We start from the raw sequence: 15,375 nt of genomic DNA on the forward strand, positions 1-15,375 counted from the left end.
ATATCGGTTTCGTTCGAATAGTCAAGGTACTGAACCAAACCAGTACCGTATTTCGTTTTCCAGACCTAGATTATCAAGTCACACCCTTGCGCAATGTCAAGTTTTCGTAAAATAACTGACTTTTGGAGATTTACGGGGAACACAGCGAATGACGCAAACTGAAAACTGTTACTCAAGGTAGACTTACACGCGGGGTCACTGTTACAATAATAACTCGCATGCGGAAGCGACCTTGTGTATTCCTGTTTTGGACTTTGAAATTTGAGCCGTAAAAGCGACACTGTTTTTTACTTGATTTTAATAATTCCAGATTCAAAGTGAGGCTGAGTGGCGTCCATTGTTCATTCTGATAGAGATGCATCAAGTTCTAATGACGGTCGCACTGGAATATGTAGCCTAATTTGAGTAACTAAATTATCATTTCGGTGGGGGACAACTAATAAATCACTGCAAAAAAGAAACGGATTTAACCAAATATTAACAACATATACCTACTTGGTAAAAATAGAACGACAGCTCTTATGCTTTACTGAGGAAAAAAAAATCATTTCAAAAACTATACTAGCATATCTGAAGTAAAGTTTCCTGTTTGGAGAAGCTGCCTCATAAACAAAGCATGCCGGGTGGTAGCTGTGATGATTAAATTTGAAAATGACACCCAATGTTTACTATACTGGAAGGTCACTTAGGTCAGCATGTCAACACGAAGGAAAGTCACGAGAGAAGTGAGAGTCATAATTGAATGACATTTCGTGAACAAAACATGGCATAAAGAAGCCGCCATTTTATACCTAAGGGAAGCAGGTGATAAATCACCTTGAACCGCAAGTTCACATTCCCGTCTTCCCTTGCGTCCAGTCGCCGTTTCCGTTCTCGTCTTCCCTTGCGTTAAGTCGTCATTTCTGTTCCCGTCTTCCCTTGCGTTCAGTTGCTGTTTCTGTTCCCGTTTTCCCCATAGTTCAGACCCTGGATTTAATATCCCATGTGTTCACTGAAGAACAAGTAGCTGCTCTGCGGTTCCTCATCATCAGACAATGAGGAATATCAAAAGGACACCCAGAGGTAAAAGTTTGAAACAGGCCTATATCTCACCAAGAATGCATGGTCTGATTGAAAATAAAAATTGTCGCCATCTTTGACCACTTTCGAGTTAAAAATCTGATAAAATTGAGGCCTGTTTTTGGTGTTGTTACTTTGTCGTTTCAATTCAACAGAAAATATAAGTTTGCTGTACCAGCGTTCCAAATGTTCGTCCTTACGACGTAAAACCACCATATATGCCGTAAAGAAGTCCGATTTACGACAGATGTGTGCATGCGCTTTGCCGTTGTCAAATCAAGGTACAGCATTTGCTATTGTACCACACAAACCGAAGAACTCTTTGCTCCCTGGGCATTCCGGAGAGACTGAGGTAAATTTGTCTTGCGGTTCATCTGTAATTTTTCAATGACCTGCGGGGAAGTAACGATACACATGCGTATTAGGATTATAACAGAGGGATCAGGCAAAGAAATGAATGTTTCATTTGAGATTTTCTGTGAAACTTCTTGTAAAAGTTGTAGCGAGACTGACAGTTACGAAATGTCATTCAACTCTCTGTTACTCTTACCATTCCTACCAAATACCATACATAAAGGCAAGTCTTTTGTTCGAAAATGATATTTGAGTTGTTTGTTTTCATGTATTCAGCAATATATGATAATATTAGGTCATACTGAACTCTTGGAGAGGGAAACTAAATTTTGGTTACGAAGCTGCCATTTCACTCTAACACAGAGATTCACCATCAGTCTTTCTTTAATCTGATAGCTTTTAAACTTGTTTTTGACAAGATACAATCAACTTTCGAACTGTAGATTTAAACGAAGTCGCCACATAAACAATGACGAAGGGTGAAATTACTGTACTGTTGTGCACTGCAGTGGGTCAGAATTCAACGTTACGTTTTCACATTAATTTCTCAAGAGGGCGCTGTGACTGGTCTTTCCGGCCTGGGGAAATCGTCTTCAACAACGGTGACGCATGATAATATCATCATCCGCCGGAATCTTGGATTCACAAGAATGCAACGTTTGAAATGACCAAGGTCTTCCCCTCTACGTCATGTGCGATTAAGTCTGAGATTTAGGGGAAAATAAGGGAAATTTTGAAAGGTATTTTGAGCAGACGTCGACTTTTCACCTTAACATTCACAATCTAAAGGAACGTTACTCACAGTGAGACATTCGAAGAAGTCTAAATCTTCGGAATTATCACGATCGACTTCTCTCAGAATTTCTTGAATCTGTTGCTTGGTGAACATGAAATCATTCCTATCAAAAAGTTTCTCCAGCTCATCTGCATCGATTGTCTGCAAAGTTACGAGGAAAAATAATGAGATCATGGCAATGTAAATGCTTACAAATGTACGTGTGCGTGCGCGTGTGTCTGTCCATATTCTTGATACATGTATTCATAATAAATGTATTTGTCTGTCTATAAACAGTCGCTTGTGCTTACATACACGGCGAGACATTTCTCCCGCGTCAGAGGGCGTTCGCCGTGTATCTAGCCACAGGCGACTCTGTGTCTATATGTGGAACTGAGCGTTCGTGTACACGTCGACGAATAAGTGTTTAAGTAATATAACTGGTTAAAAGGTCAATCCTTTCACAGTGACTATGTTCTAAGTAGCCGTCACATTCCCTGTATCAAAGTGTTATGACACTGTATTACGAAAAGAGTACCTACGCCGTTCCCATTGACGTCAGCTTCTACGAACTTCTTTTCGGCCGAGATTACCGTTGATAACTTGATATTCGGGAACTTCTCTGCGATTTCCTGGAAGATGTTTAAAGAAACGTTACGTGATTCTTTATCATTAGAGTACTTTCTAGGTTAAACTCCTGGCTATTTTGTCAGCATATCGCTCAAATCGCCTTTTCATGTTTAATTGAATACCGACGACTTTGTGACCATTGCAAACAGATAAATAAACTTATTATGTCTTTATCCGAACGTAAATAGAACCCAACGAAAGTTCAAAATTCGCGAAGAGCCAAAATGTATACTTGGGGGTGTTCCATTTTAATAATAGTGAATTGCATCATTCATTGACAGTGTGGGATTACATCATTTTCCAACGGCCCCTCCACAAATTCCTCAGCACTTTGGTGCTTCGCCTCGTGAACAACCATGAGGGCGCTGCAGGTAACTCTCTCGATAGATGTACATGTACTTTGGTTTCAAATATGCTGACCTATGAAAATGAGAAAGCTTCAAAAGATAAGGCAACACATTCTACTTCATATGATGGTGATTTCAACGGCGTTGTTGATACTTTCAAAGATAATATATCCTCAAAAATGTTATGTGTGAGAAAGATTAAAACCATGATGCAACTGGGAGTGCTGTTTGTCTTCATGGACGATGATGGACAGAGTCGATTTTGTAGGTATATTTTGACGTCTTGTGAGACGTACAGGTAAAGGATGCGCCTTGAGCCCATTCTGGTGATAGTAATTAGAATCGTGATTGACGTCTTTTTGCTCTTCTTTCAGTCTACTTTCCGTGCATTTTTCGCCCCAGAGTCTGCTTATTTCAAGTTTAATGTACAGACATGACGCTTCATGCATGTTTACGGTGATCATATCTGCTATCAAAATTTTATTCGTTAATATTTAACCTCCAAAAAATGCATAGTCTGGTTACTTGCATGCTTCATGATAATACAGTAAACTAAGTTTTGGGACTCACTGTGTAATACTTGTAGGTATCTCTTTCATCAGACTTGCTTCCGCCTTTTTTGACACTGGTGGCTGGTTTCGTTGTTGCAGTTGTCGGTTTTCGCGGGTTCTGTCTCGGTACTGGGTGTTTCCTGGTGTCCTTTTGGCGGACACCCGTCGTGGTAGCCTTCTTCTTCTCCGCCTGCTGTGAAATGAAACTCTATACGTTTTAGTAACAGGCTGTCGACTTCAGGGCGACCATTCGAATGCAAGTACACTTTTTTGAGCAAACCACTATCTACGTGCAAAACACAAAGAAGCCGTAGAGGGCAGTATTGATATTCTGATGGTGCACAAAGCTCACGCATATAGACACACACAGCATGTCCAGTGGAAGGAGTGCTGCACACCACCAAAACGGAAATCCCACCTAGGCACATGCAAGGTGGATGACGGGGAAATTCGTATAAGTTAGGCCACTATGAAATTAAAGCGGGGCACATGCGCAAGACTCCTGGAGTACCTTGCTCTTGTGAGTTTCGTTGAACTGCAGCAGTCCTATGTCGCATCTTTTGTCATCGGCGTCGAGCAACTTATCGACATCAACTGCGACTTTCTTCAAAAGGTTGTATTCGTCAAGCTAAGGGTGGCAGAACCGAAGTTTTAAAGAAATCAAAGCGAATGTTACAATTCTGATATCCTGTCAGCTGGCAGATTTTGGACAGAGTTAATTTAGTCTTTTCACTACGGACTTGAAGATCCGTTGCACTTACTCGGTCGTGAATTTTTGCCAATTCACGACAACCGTCAGTCCAATCTACCTTGGCTCGCATTACTTTTTGTGTGATTTTGTAAAGTTTGAGTCATCGCCTTCCCGCGTGCGCAATCGGACGGGACTTGATGTATTTTCCAGTATTTTTGATCTGTTTTATAAAATACAGTTTTCGTTGTATCCTGAAGTCATATTGAAATGCTTAGTATTCATCTTGTTAATATACAGCCTGTCTGTCTGAACTGTCCAATATTATTCTTGACGACTTAATTTAAGTCCGGACTACAATCATTTGTTAATAACAACATTGCATAATATTGCTGTGTTTGCAATGTTTATACTTTGCATGTAACATATTTCCGAGAAAAGAAGATGAAAATGTATTGTTTTATGGAAGAAAGCAATTACATTATAAAGTTACGGCTATTGTCCCTTGAAGGCGACTTTTCCCCTTTCTGTAACGACAAGATTTTCAGTTGGGTTCTTGTCCTGTTTTGTTTGTTGTTTGTTTTGGTTTGTTTTGTTTTTTTTGTCCACAAAATCGAGTGTGAAAAAATCGATAAAACCGAATATGCATTCTAAATTTCTATGACAATACAGAATCAAGCACGTGTGATTCCGAAGTGTTAAATTTAAGCTTAACTCATCTCTTTGCTAACTACGTACTTTTGACGAATTTGAAGCAAACATGTTATGGGAACAATATTAATCTTAAAAGCCATGGCAACAAATTTAAAATTTCAATTTACTCATTTACTGTGTTTTATTTCTGTTATTCAATCGCTGGAAACGATCGGCTGTGTTAATTTCCTGTCCGAGCGCTTTAATTTTATCTGTGAGGATGATATATGCACGGGGCCTTCTAAGACATCGATCGATCCGACCAGATACAAATATCCTAAGATCGAGAAACCATGAAAGTTTTTTTACTCTTTAAAATTAATGTGGTCCGTGATGACACGTTACGCATAAGTGTATATATATATATATATATATATATATATATTATATATATATATATATATATATATATATATATAATATATATATATATATATAAAACACTGTAATTCAAGCCAATCGTCTTTCAAAGCCTGATATACGATCGATTAGTTGTGCTACAGTGATAGCCAGCTGAGAATGAACGATGAAATGGATGAACATTTTATCACACTTCAAATAGTTTTGTTTTGTGCGAAGGGGCAGGACTACATATTGAAATGCACTGTGGGTAAAAAGTCGACTTCTCACCACATGCAGCAAGAGTTTGAGATAGCGACCTCATGAATACTTTTAACACAAATGTAACCTCTGTTACGGCAAAAAATTCTTTTCGTTTGTGACACCATTCATCTTTTAGGCAACATTTGCTTCTGTAATCTTATGTGTTTCATCAGTAGAGATCAGCTATACTGAAAATACGGTTGACCAACTTAGACTTTATGGCTCACTTAGGTGGCAAAATCGTATTTGACGTACTCAGAATTGCTTTGAGAACTTGTTTCTGAATTTGCCACACAGTGTACGCGTGACACTGACCAAATGACTGCATTTGACTTGTAATAAAACACACAGATACTGGGAAGTGATAATGTCTGGCAAACTTTAGGTATAACATTGCTATACCGCCCATGTCACATTATATAGCAGCTGAGTCAGAGTCAAGCTGTACTTTTGTCTTTGCCTTGGCATTTCTTGAAAGTGTTCGCCTAAAAAACTTGAAGTTGGAAAGAGCCACAATTATTTTACGAACGGTCGAATATTTTGAACCAGTTTCATTCCCTCCAGAAAACCACACGCCCACACCACTAATCATTTCCTACTAGCTGACTAGTTTTATTGCTATATACAAACAGATACAGTGGGAGCCTACTTTGAAACAACACTATCACCCATCTGTTGTTCGTCGCAACTTAAGGTTTGGTGCGCCTTTTGTTTCTCACCAATAGATTTCAATTAAAATTTCTGGAAGTACCAAGAGCCCCATATATAGATTAATATTGTCAACAAAAATTAAGGTGTCACCATGAAAATTTTTGAGATATCCAATCATTAAATTTTATGATTTTCATATTTATGCATAGGAAAACAATGGACTGGATAATTACGAAATAAACATGGCAGAATTAGTATTTTTTTTTTGAGCTTGACTTCGCCTTATTATATTATTGATTTTCTGGAAACAAATTTTCCCTGCCGTCGCGGACCCGGACTGTTGCATAACGCTGCCATCTTGACTGGCCTCTATATAGTGCGCAGAATACGTTGCGCACTATAAAAGGCGCACCAAACCTTAAGTGCAAGTACTTGTTCTCTGAAATATATTTGAAACAAATTGCATACAAAAGTGGGATAACATTTAAATCAATTTCATCGTTTTTTCTCAGCTAGTTTTCACTATAAACCATTCGGTTAGATTTGGATGTTTTCCTCTTCGGCCCTTGAAATAATAATATCGAAGAAGAATTGATAAGTCACCATTATACAGTTTACTAGGGGAGGCGATTTCTAATGATAACCCATTGGTTTTTTTGCTTTTGTTTCTCTGTGTGAGTGTGTGTGTGTGTGTGTGTCTGTGTTTTTTGTATGTTTTTTAACTCTATCATTGATATAGAGATACATTAATATATACAAAAACATTACGATTAGAGTTGAATGGAAAGCTGATATAACAAGGCCTAAGTAGCATTGTTGTCGTCCATTGCATTTTGCTCCCTTTACAGGTAAACTCATTCTAAATCGGCATAAAATATTAAGGTACAGAAAGGTCACCTTGACATACATGATCGCTATGGCATCATACCATGTATTGTTTTTTTTGATTTAAAATTTTACATGTATACTGGTTAAATATTACTGACATTCAAATAATCATACTATGATTTTGCCCAGATAACGTTGATGACTAAATTGTAAAAAAACCTTCACTTTGTTCTTAATAACAGTACTAACCCGGGGAATTGGTTATCTTCCATCATAATATACAACCTGTGCGAAGCAGCTGCACGTGTCTAATTTTGGCACATGAAAGTACGCGTGTTAGCGAGTTTGACGTACGACTGAAAGCAATCCAATATCCTGTTTTATTCTAGTCACGCTCGGAAGTTGACAACGAACATAACATAATGAATCAACAGTTTTAGAATTATAACTCTGAGACAAAACTAAAATTATAACGTATATTGCTGGTTTCGGGAGATAACATTAAACGCCATTTGACCCTCTGTGCAGGACACACGTTTCAAACCTTCAGTTAGTAATGGTAATTGCAAGATACCAAGTACGCTGCAAAACAAAAACGCGTTGTAGAATATTGGGACAGTATGAATTCTTTTATTACATGCCTCATATATCATGTCGAGCGTCGCGCGCCTCATTAAATTGTAACTTGTTGATGACGTAGCTGGCCGCGTAGTCATCATTTGATTGAAAGTGACCCGGAACTATTTTCAACTCGACAACTTTGGAATTTAAAATGATAAAATAACATTTTTTTACATAGGAACCAACATTTTCAAAGAATCGAGCATAAAAATAGATAAGCCGAATTACAATGATTTAAATATGTCTATGCGCCTTTTGATGGTGAAAATCGTTTTATCTTTTAACGGATTTCATCTGACGAGAAAATAATGGATTGTCATTATAGATAAAGCCCAACATTAAGTGTGGCATGTAAGAACATTGTAGCCCAAACAAGGGACTATATGTCCTCGAGGCAGGAGACCGATTTGCTCTCCTGACGTTGAGGAAATGGTCGCCTACCCTAGGGCACATAGTCCATTGTTTGGGATATAATACATAATATTCTTTCCTTATGACAACGTCCTCGTCATTTCATAAATTTATGAAATGTGTTCGATTGCCCAACCCATTGTACTGTGGGCCTATATCTCCATGTATGATTGTGAAAATGTGGGAACTGTAAACTGTCTTCATCACAAATGCGAATTTGTCAGAACCAGTCATATCATATTGAAATTCCTTGATTGTATGATAAACAGCATTTGTTAATTGTGGTAGTCGTGCAATACTGTCCATAGACGTGTGGTCGCCATACAATATGCAATATATAAAACTGTCGATTTTGGCTGTAGAATAACCTTCAAACTATCATGATTTTTATTTGAGATCTGTTTGTGTGCTACCTCCACAATCGAAAAAAGCCATCAGTGTGGGGCAACCGAGCAGTTTGGTTTCAATGAAGAAATTGGGTTGTAACAGGCTATCCCTAATGACAGTGTAGGTTGCGACAATCAAATTTTTATCAAAGTCACCAAGTGGACTACGTATAAGCAGACAATAAATTCATGTCATCTATTTCGTGTAAACACGTTGAACGACAACCAGATTGTTTTGATCTTTCCCGTCGTTGAGGAGACGCTCTTCCTTTGGTTTGACTCATTCAAAAGTAAGGATATCCGTCGTCGAGATCTGCGGAAATTTGACTCGTTCACACAAAGGAAGACAAAGGAAAGCATTTGAAATGTGAAGCAAAGCGACATTTCTGCTCTCAACAACACATTATCATATGTAAAATCATAACCGCATAACGGGGTATCCTCGCTGTAAGAATGCCGATATCGCGAAAGGCATGTATGTGCGATATGAGTCGGCTGAATACTTCACATTAGAAGGGAGAATTTCAAACCTTGAAATTATGAAATATGAAAAATATGCATTCTTTCTTATTTCTAAATATGATACGCAGTTACACAAACCTCCAAAACCCGGTCTATCCACTCAACGGCTTTACTTTTAATAACGTTGTCCTATATCTATCACAACAAGAAATGATATTAGAATAGTGTTTTACAAAACAGACAGATGAATTAATATAACTATACAAAATGCCATTATTCCGTGTACCTTATACAAAGTCAAGAGACACTATCTACCATAGAGTTGTACTTTTTATCAATGATATGTCAGGATGTCAAGGCCACTCACAACCATCCTTGTATGCTGATGACTCCAAGTTGTTCATGTCAGTGCAAGGTGAATCAGACAGTGCCAATTTGCAACATGACGTCACCCGAGTTGATAAGTAGACAAGGAAATGGAAATTATCACTGAATTTTATTGTTATAAGTATTCTGTCATCTCATTTACAACGAAAAGAAATGCCATCGGAATTCCTTACAGATTTGATAAGCGAACAGCCGTTTTGCTTACACATTCTGCAAAGGATGTCCGTAAAGAGTGATCCTGCCCTCCCCTTCCCAGTCCTTGTGGGTATCACCAAGGCTAAAAAGAATATGAAGTCTATATAATGAGTGACGCGAATGATATATTTTCGTAACTGGATTTCTACCGTTGTTGTTTATGCTTGCCTTGTTTACGTTGTTTGTGAGAGTGTGTTTACTAAGTTACACGTGACGTCAATCTCCGGACAATGTCAATGGCAAATCATTCGAAACAAGACAAACCGCATTGTAACTCTTTCCTTTTGAAAATGAGACGATGCATTTACCGTCGTCAACTTGCCTGCTAATTCTTTTTTGTTTCTATTAATGAGCATTTGGGAGTCCTTTGGAGAAAAGAAAAGCTCAAACTACGGGGTTTGAGTGTGAAAATAATGGGATTACGATAATTGGCGCTGACTTTTAGTCTATAATGGACGCTTATTAAGACAGTAGCGACACCAGCGAGACTATCACTATAAACCCCGTCACGAAGTAAACTACGACTTGTTTTGTCTATCAGGAGGAAAAAGTGTGTGATGTGTGAGTTGAGTAAACAAATGTCGGAAAATGCTGCGATGGTGTTTCAGTAAAAGTAGTCAGCTGAGCTAAAACAAGATCTGTTTGTGGTCGCATGCATTAATTCAACGCCTTGATGACATGTTCATCTCCCCTTCATCAATGTATTCAACAACACGGTATTTTAAAACGAATAGCTAACTAAATATGTACGAGTCACTATGTCCAGTCAATAAAATCATGGAAGTACAAGTTGGTACCTAAATGCTAAAATTAAAAGAGTTGATAGGTGGAGAGATTCCTTTCCTTCTTACAAACGCTACTTGGAATAGATAATGTTTACTGTGATAGTAAAAGGACACTGAAAATCACGCGGTAATAGTCTCAAATTTGAAGTAGTAAGGAAAGGAATTGAGAAAACGAAAATGCCATAGCGCTTGCCAAATATCAAGGACCAGATCTATGTTTCTTCCTCATAAATACTAAAGACCTCTAGCTTTAGCTTCTGTCAGCTTTTCGACGTAGACGCGCTACACATCCGTGTCAGCCAAATGCTTTCTCTGATCAACTTGAAATGTGCTCGAAAATAGGCTCACGATGTATAATTCCAAACGAAAATAAAGAATATTTATAGACAAATAAATGTACATGCATTACGAAGAAATAGAATCATTTGGCAATTTGAATCATCTAGTCGCCATGGTTGCAATCATAAACTTTCCACGTGAGCAGAACCGCCTAATTTATCAATTGTCTTAGTATGTTTGGCTTCGGGTCATACTTGTCTACCAGAGGGCTCCTGCTTTTGTTACGCAAAAACACAATAGACCGTTTAAGAAATTCGCTGCCAGCCTGTAAGATGTATCAAAGGAATGAATACACGTTGCTACCAAAGTCCGGCCAGCAAAACAACAAACGATGCGGTTTTGTGTTAACGACTTACCTCAGATTCCAGTTTTTCAACTTCTTTTAATAGATCATAGTTCTTGCTCTTCAGAGATCTCAGTTCCTTGTCTTTTGATTCTATCTCCCGTTTCAAGGCTTCTTTTTCCTTCAGCAGAAATATAAACTGCGCGTTGGTTTCGTTTCTCTGCGCTCGCTCCTGTTCGTCGATTTCGCTAGTCTCAAGATCAGTGACCCTCTCCGAAGACATCATGTACGTTCCTGCTGACATTGAAACCAGGAACTAATATCCTTCTATTAAATTACTTCAAAAAATTCGTCCTCAGGAATGACAAGCCGTTACTCTTTATGCTTGAGTTCTGGTGTTTAGCGTCAACCCATGAAATTATCGCATTACATGCCACATGTAAGGGCGAACGATTGAACAAATATCTCATTCAACTGCGCAATGGAACAGCCAACTTGCTCACGGGGGTGTGGTGATAGTTACGCCGGAGGGGGTTTCTTGCTTAAGCGGATTTTAATCACGTCTCCCCCTCTCTTCAGAACACCTGCGATAGATTCCTTGCAACAGCGAAAAGACACCTGTCCTAACGACCTCACGGTGGTGGAGGAGCCGTTGCGATCTCAAAGGATATAGTCTAACTACCATCACAATCTCGGGCATTTTTACGTGCTCGTGAACAAAACCAAGCAGTCACCTGGAGAATGGACACCACCTTCGGCTATTACCGGTAATCATGGGTAACAACACATTCTTCAAAGGCTGACATAATTCAAATTACATGTAGAGACTACTTCCAAACACACATGGTAACTATCGATATACGTTATTCTGAACCGTTGCCTTGCCACACAGAGTTGAACCGTTGCCCAACATTGTTGTGTAAATTTTAATTGTAAGAATTCAACCTGTCTGTACTTGTATGAAATCTGGTTGCAAAAAGTTTGATAAATAAATAATAACATTAATACATTAATCCCCATGAGAATTGTACACGTCGTGGTTGTATATATATATATATATATATATATATATATATATATATATATATATATATATATATATATATATATACATATAAGATATGCTTTCGTGTGTTTTGTTTTTACACTGTACTTTTGTTGACCGTGGTTCATCTTGCATATTTGTTTTGTTTGTTTTTTGTTTGTTTTGTGCATGAAACGATTAACACAATCTGTTTTTCTGACAACGATTTCGAGAGTAACCGTTTCCATAAACTGACAAGCATTAGACCGACTAACAATCTTCAGTGAGGTCCGCAACGAACGTACCCCTTCCTTGCGAAGATCAGTGCCAGTGGTAGTCAGGTAACTAAAGAGCGTTCTGTGGCAATTTTTAACTTGGTGTTCTTCGCGTTGATAAATATATGCCCACTTTTACAACATTAGGTCAGAGGATTTCATCGTGCTAACGACTACGGAATACTATCGTCAGTCGAATGAAATAGTGTATATATCGAAATGACAGCTTATTGAACAAAGTAAACTGAAAGTTTTCAGCTAACGTACGGAAAAACATGGTCAGATTTTACAGAAAGACGGATTATTTATTTTTGTTATATTTCCGTTGTTGACTTTGGAGTCACGGTACAGTTTTGTCAGCATTCCTGGTCATTTTGCTCACAAAGTTAACGATGTTCGCGGATATAATGAATATGCAATACTATTCAGTAATAAGGGGGCATGTTCAACCCGGAACTTTTTCGGAATGACTGCGATATGTAAGTTCGAGTCCTCATTGTCCAGACAGAACACAAATTATATAACTTAAAGCACAGTCCCTCCACCCATGGAGAGACTGTGCTTTAAGTCATGTTTCGGGCAGTTTTCCACTGTTGATTATATCGTGGAGGAAGGGTCTTTATAAAGTTATCCACAAATTTACTTTCTTCATCTGCTTCATGGCTATTCTGCATTTTTCCCGGAAATTAAACATTTTTCTCAAAACAGCATAGTAAGCAGGGCCAAAGTCGCATGCCTTTTCGAATTGATTCTTCAATGAAATTTGTAATGCTTAAGAAGTCAGCTATCTAAGTCTGAACCTTGACCTATTCTGAAAGCGTGGTCGGCAAAACACAAAGTCGTCACCTCTTACGGACAGTAGATAAACCGAACGATGACGTAATTCCTGGTTACCAACCAGAAATACAAATGAGCTACTTCAGGCTTCTCTCACACATTGGTAGCCTCGTACGATACATTTATGTTTTGGTTACATTCATATGGTGCATCATTAACGTTATATCCATGGCATCGTTAGAGAAGGTATATCATCACAAACAAACAGCCTCTTTGCACTCGTTTTCACCCGACCGCATTCTTTGGAATTGATCCAACACCATTCTTACATAGTTGCATTGTGGAAGGCCGCCTTTTCCCCTTCTTGTTTATACAATTTGTAAATTCGAAAGATTGATGAGCATGTCTGACGGTAAGCTATATAAATATGAAATGGACCTCTAAACGTAATTTTATGATGCATTCTCCTTTTTCAGATGGAATTTACATCTGTGTCTAAGAGAAAACAAACCGTCATTATGCGTAAACTTTTCACAGGTACATAAGTAAAGTTTAGATCGTTTTAAAAAGCACTTAGTGGTCATGTAAGATTGGAAATTTATTGCAGTTGGCTTCTTGTTCATCAAAATCTGGACAGTTCTTTTACATTGCTCGATTTGCCCGAGAAACTGAAATTGTTAAACATGTTGTGATATGAAAATTCTAAAGATTTGTGAAATTGTAACGAGAAAGAGTCGTTCAACAGACCTTTTGTAGACAAAAAAGAAACCGCGATATAAGTAAAAATGAAAATTTTTGTCGGGTCTTAAAAGATATGCAAATAACAGATATTTCAGAGACGTAAGTGATTTCAATAGGAAGCTGAAAGAAGAGGGTATATTATGAATAGATAATGAGATACATGTATACAAACTTTACCGTATGTAAAACAGATCACCTGAAGTGAGGTTGCAAACAAATGACGGTGAAGAAGGGTCCCTTGTTGCACCAATATGTTTGGACATGGCTTTGCGAATGAAACTGTATTGTGGTCTCTTTAAGCTTTCTTGATACAAGATGTCGATTGACATTTTATCCAAGACAGAAAACCTGGTTAGCATAGATGCTAATCTTCCACAGGGCACTCTAGACAAAAAAATACAACTAAGATATACAGAATACAAAATACAAAACTATACACTATACAAAACACATGCGTATAGAACTTTAAATGAATGAATGAATGAATGAATGAATAGACCTCAGTGTCACAGAGTATAAATAGTTATTAAACATGTATTTTACTCTAAAATGTTTGGATAGTCGCGAACAGATCCCGAACAACTTCACGTTGAAGGTCAGTTCGTTTGCAACTACTGTGGGCCTACTCTCAGACTGTTAAGGTAGCGGTAAAGGCTATTTTTGAACCAATTCTTTTCTCAGAGTTAATGTCAAGTTTCAAGTGTTAGAATCAAGATATTTAGTTCAAATTTTCAGGATAACTCCCTTAGTTAATACTTTCTCAAAAGAATACAAAAATTGTATATTTCTAGCCATGATTTTGAAATATGACACCAATCAATATTAAAATTTAATTTTTCATATTTTTTTACATCTTTGAATTTATTAATAAATTAATATTACCAAATTAGTTATAAATATGTTGACACTATTAATTGTAAGATTTGTACGGCAGGATTTGTAAATAAAATTTGTTTTTATGATTTTACATGGGTTTACATATCAAAAAATTATTAAAAATTCTTTCAAATTTCAAAATGTGATTTTTCAAAAAGTACTTCAAATACAGGAAAATTGTGCCGTACAAATCTTATCTGTAACCTTGTTAATAGGCTGTAAAAATTCCATGTCCATATCTCATTTCAAAGGTTGGATTTAATTGGTATAAAATTATGTAGGAAAACTGTTATTCTGTCAAAATTGTTGAAAACAAGCCATATTTGCACCCCTCTTTTGAAGTCAAAGAGCAGTCTTTTTGGTTAATCTCACTTTTGACACCTCTTGACACTCAAAGAATCTAAAAATGCATTTATAATAGCAGTCACGCATTCTGAATGCAAGCACTGCCTTGTCAAACTTTCCTAAAAAACAGTAAAAAATGACATTCCCTTTTCAAACGTTTTTTTAAAAGCTAGGGGACCTCTACCATAGTTAATACACTAAGGACTCCCCAACTTCCTCTTATTTGGTCAGTTTTTCAGAAGTTTCAACGGGCTATAACTCTGCAATGCCTTGTGCCCAAATGTCTAGT

At 37.5% G+C, this 15,375-nt stretch overlaps 1 protein-coding gene across 2 annotated transcripts; it reads right to left on the reverse strand.

Annotated features, from left to right (window-relative positions):
- Window positions 1-495: 495 nt before the first annotated feature.
- Window positions 496-11,521, reverse strand: LOC139149946 (DNA ligase 1-like). Of its 2 annotated transcripts, none has more exons than XM_070722016.1 (5): window positions 11,122-11,521; window positions 3,736-3,906; window positions 2,731-2,820; window positions 2,216-2,350; window positions 496-1,451 (listed from the first exon to the last, which is right to left on the reverse strand). In XM_070722016.1, exons 1-5 carry the CDS (start codon window positions 11,350-11,352, stop codon window positions 1,353-1,355), a joined length of 726 nt encoding a protein of 241 aa, XP_070578117.1. In that variant the 5' UTR covers window positions 11,353-11,521; the 3' UTR covers window positions 496-1,352. The 2 variants fall into 2 exon arrangements, with proteins under 2 accessions (XP_070578117.1, XP_070578116.1); XM_070722015.1 differs by having other exon boundaries at window positions 3,736-3,909; window positions 11,122-11,519.
- Window positions 11,522-15,375: the final 3,854 nt, after the last annotated feature.

Source organism: Ptychodera flava, chromosome 14 (genome assembly GCF_041260155.1).
Source record: "Ptychodera flava strain L36383 chromosome 14, AS_Pfla_20210202, whole genome shotgun sequence".
Taxonomy (NCBI): domain Eukaryota; kingdom Metazoa; phylum Hemichordata; class Enteropneusta; family Ptychoderidae; genus Ptychodera; species Ptychodera flava.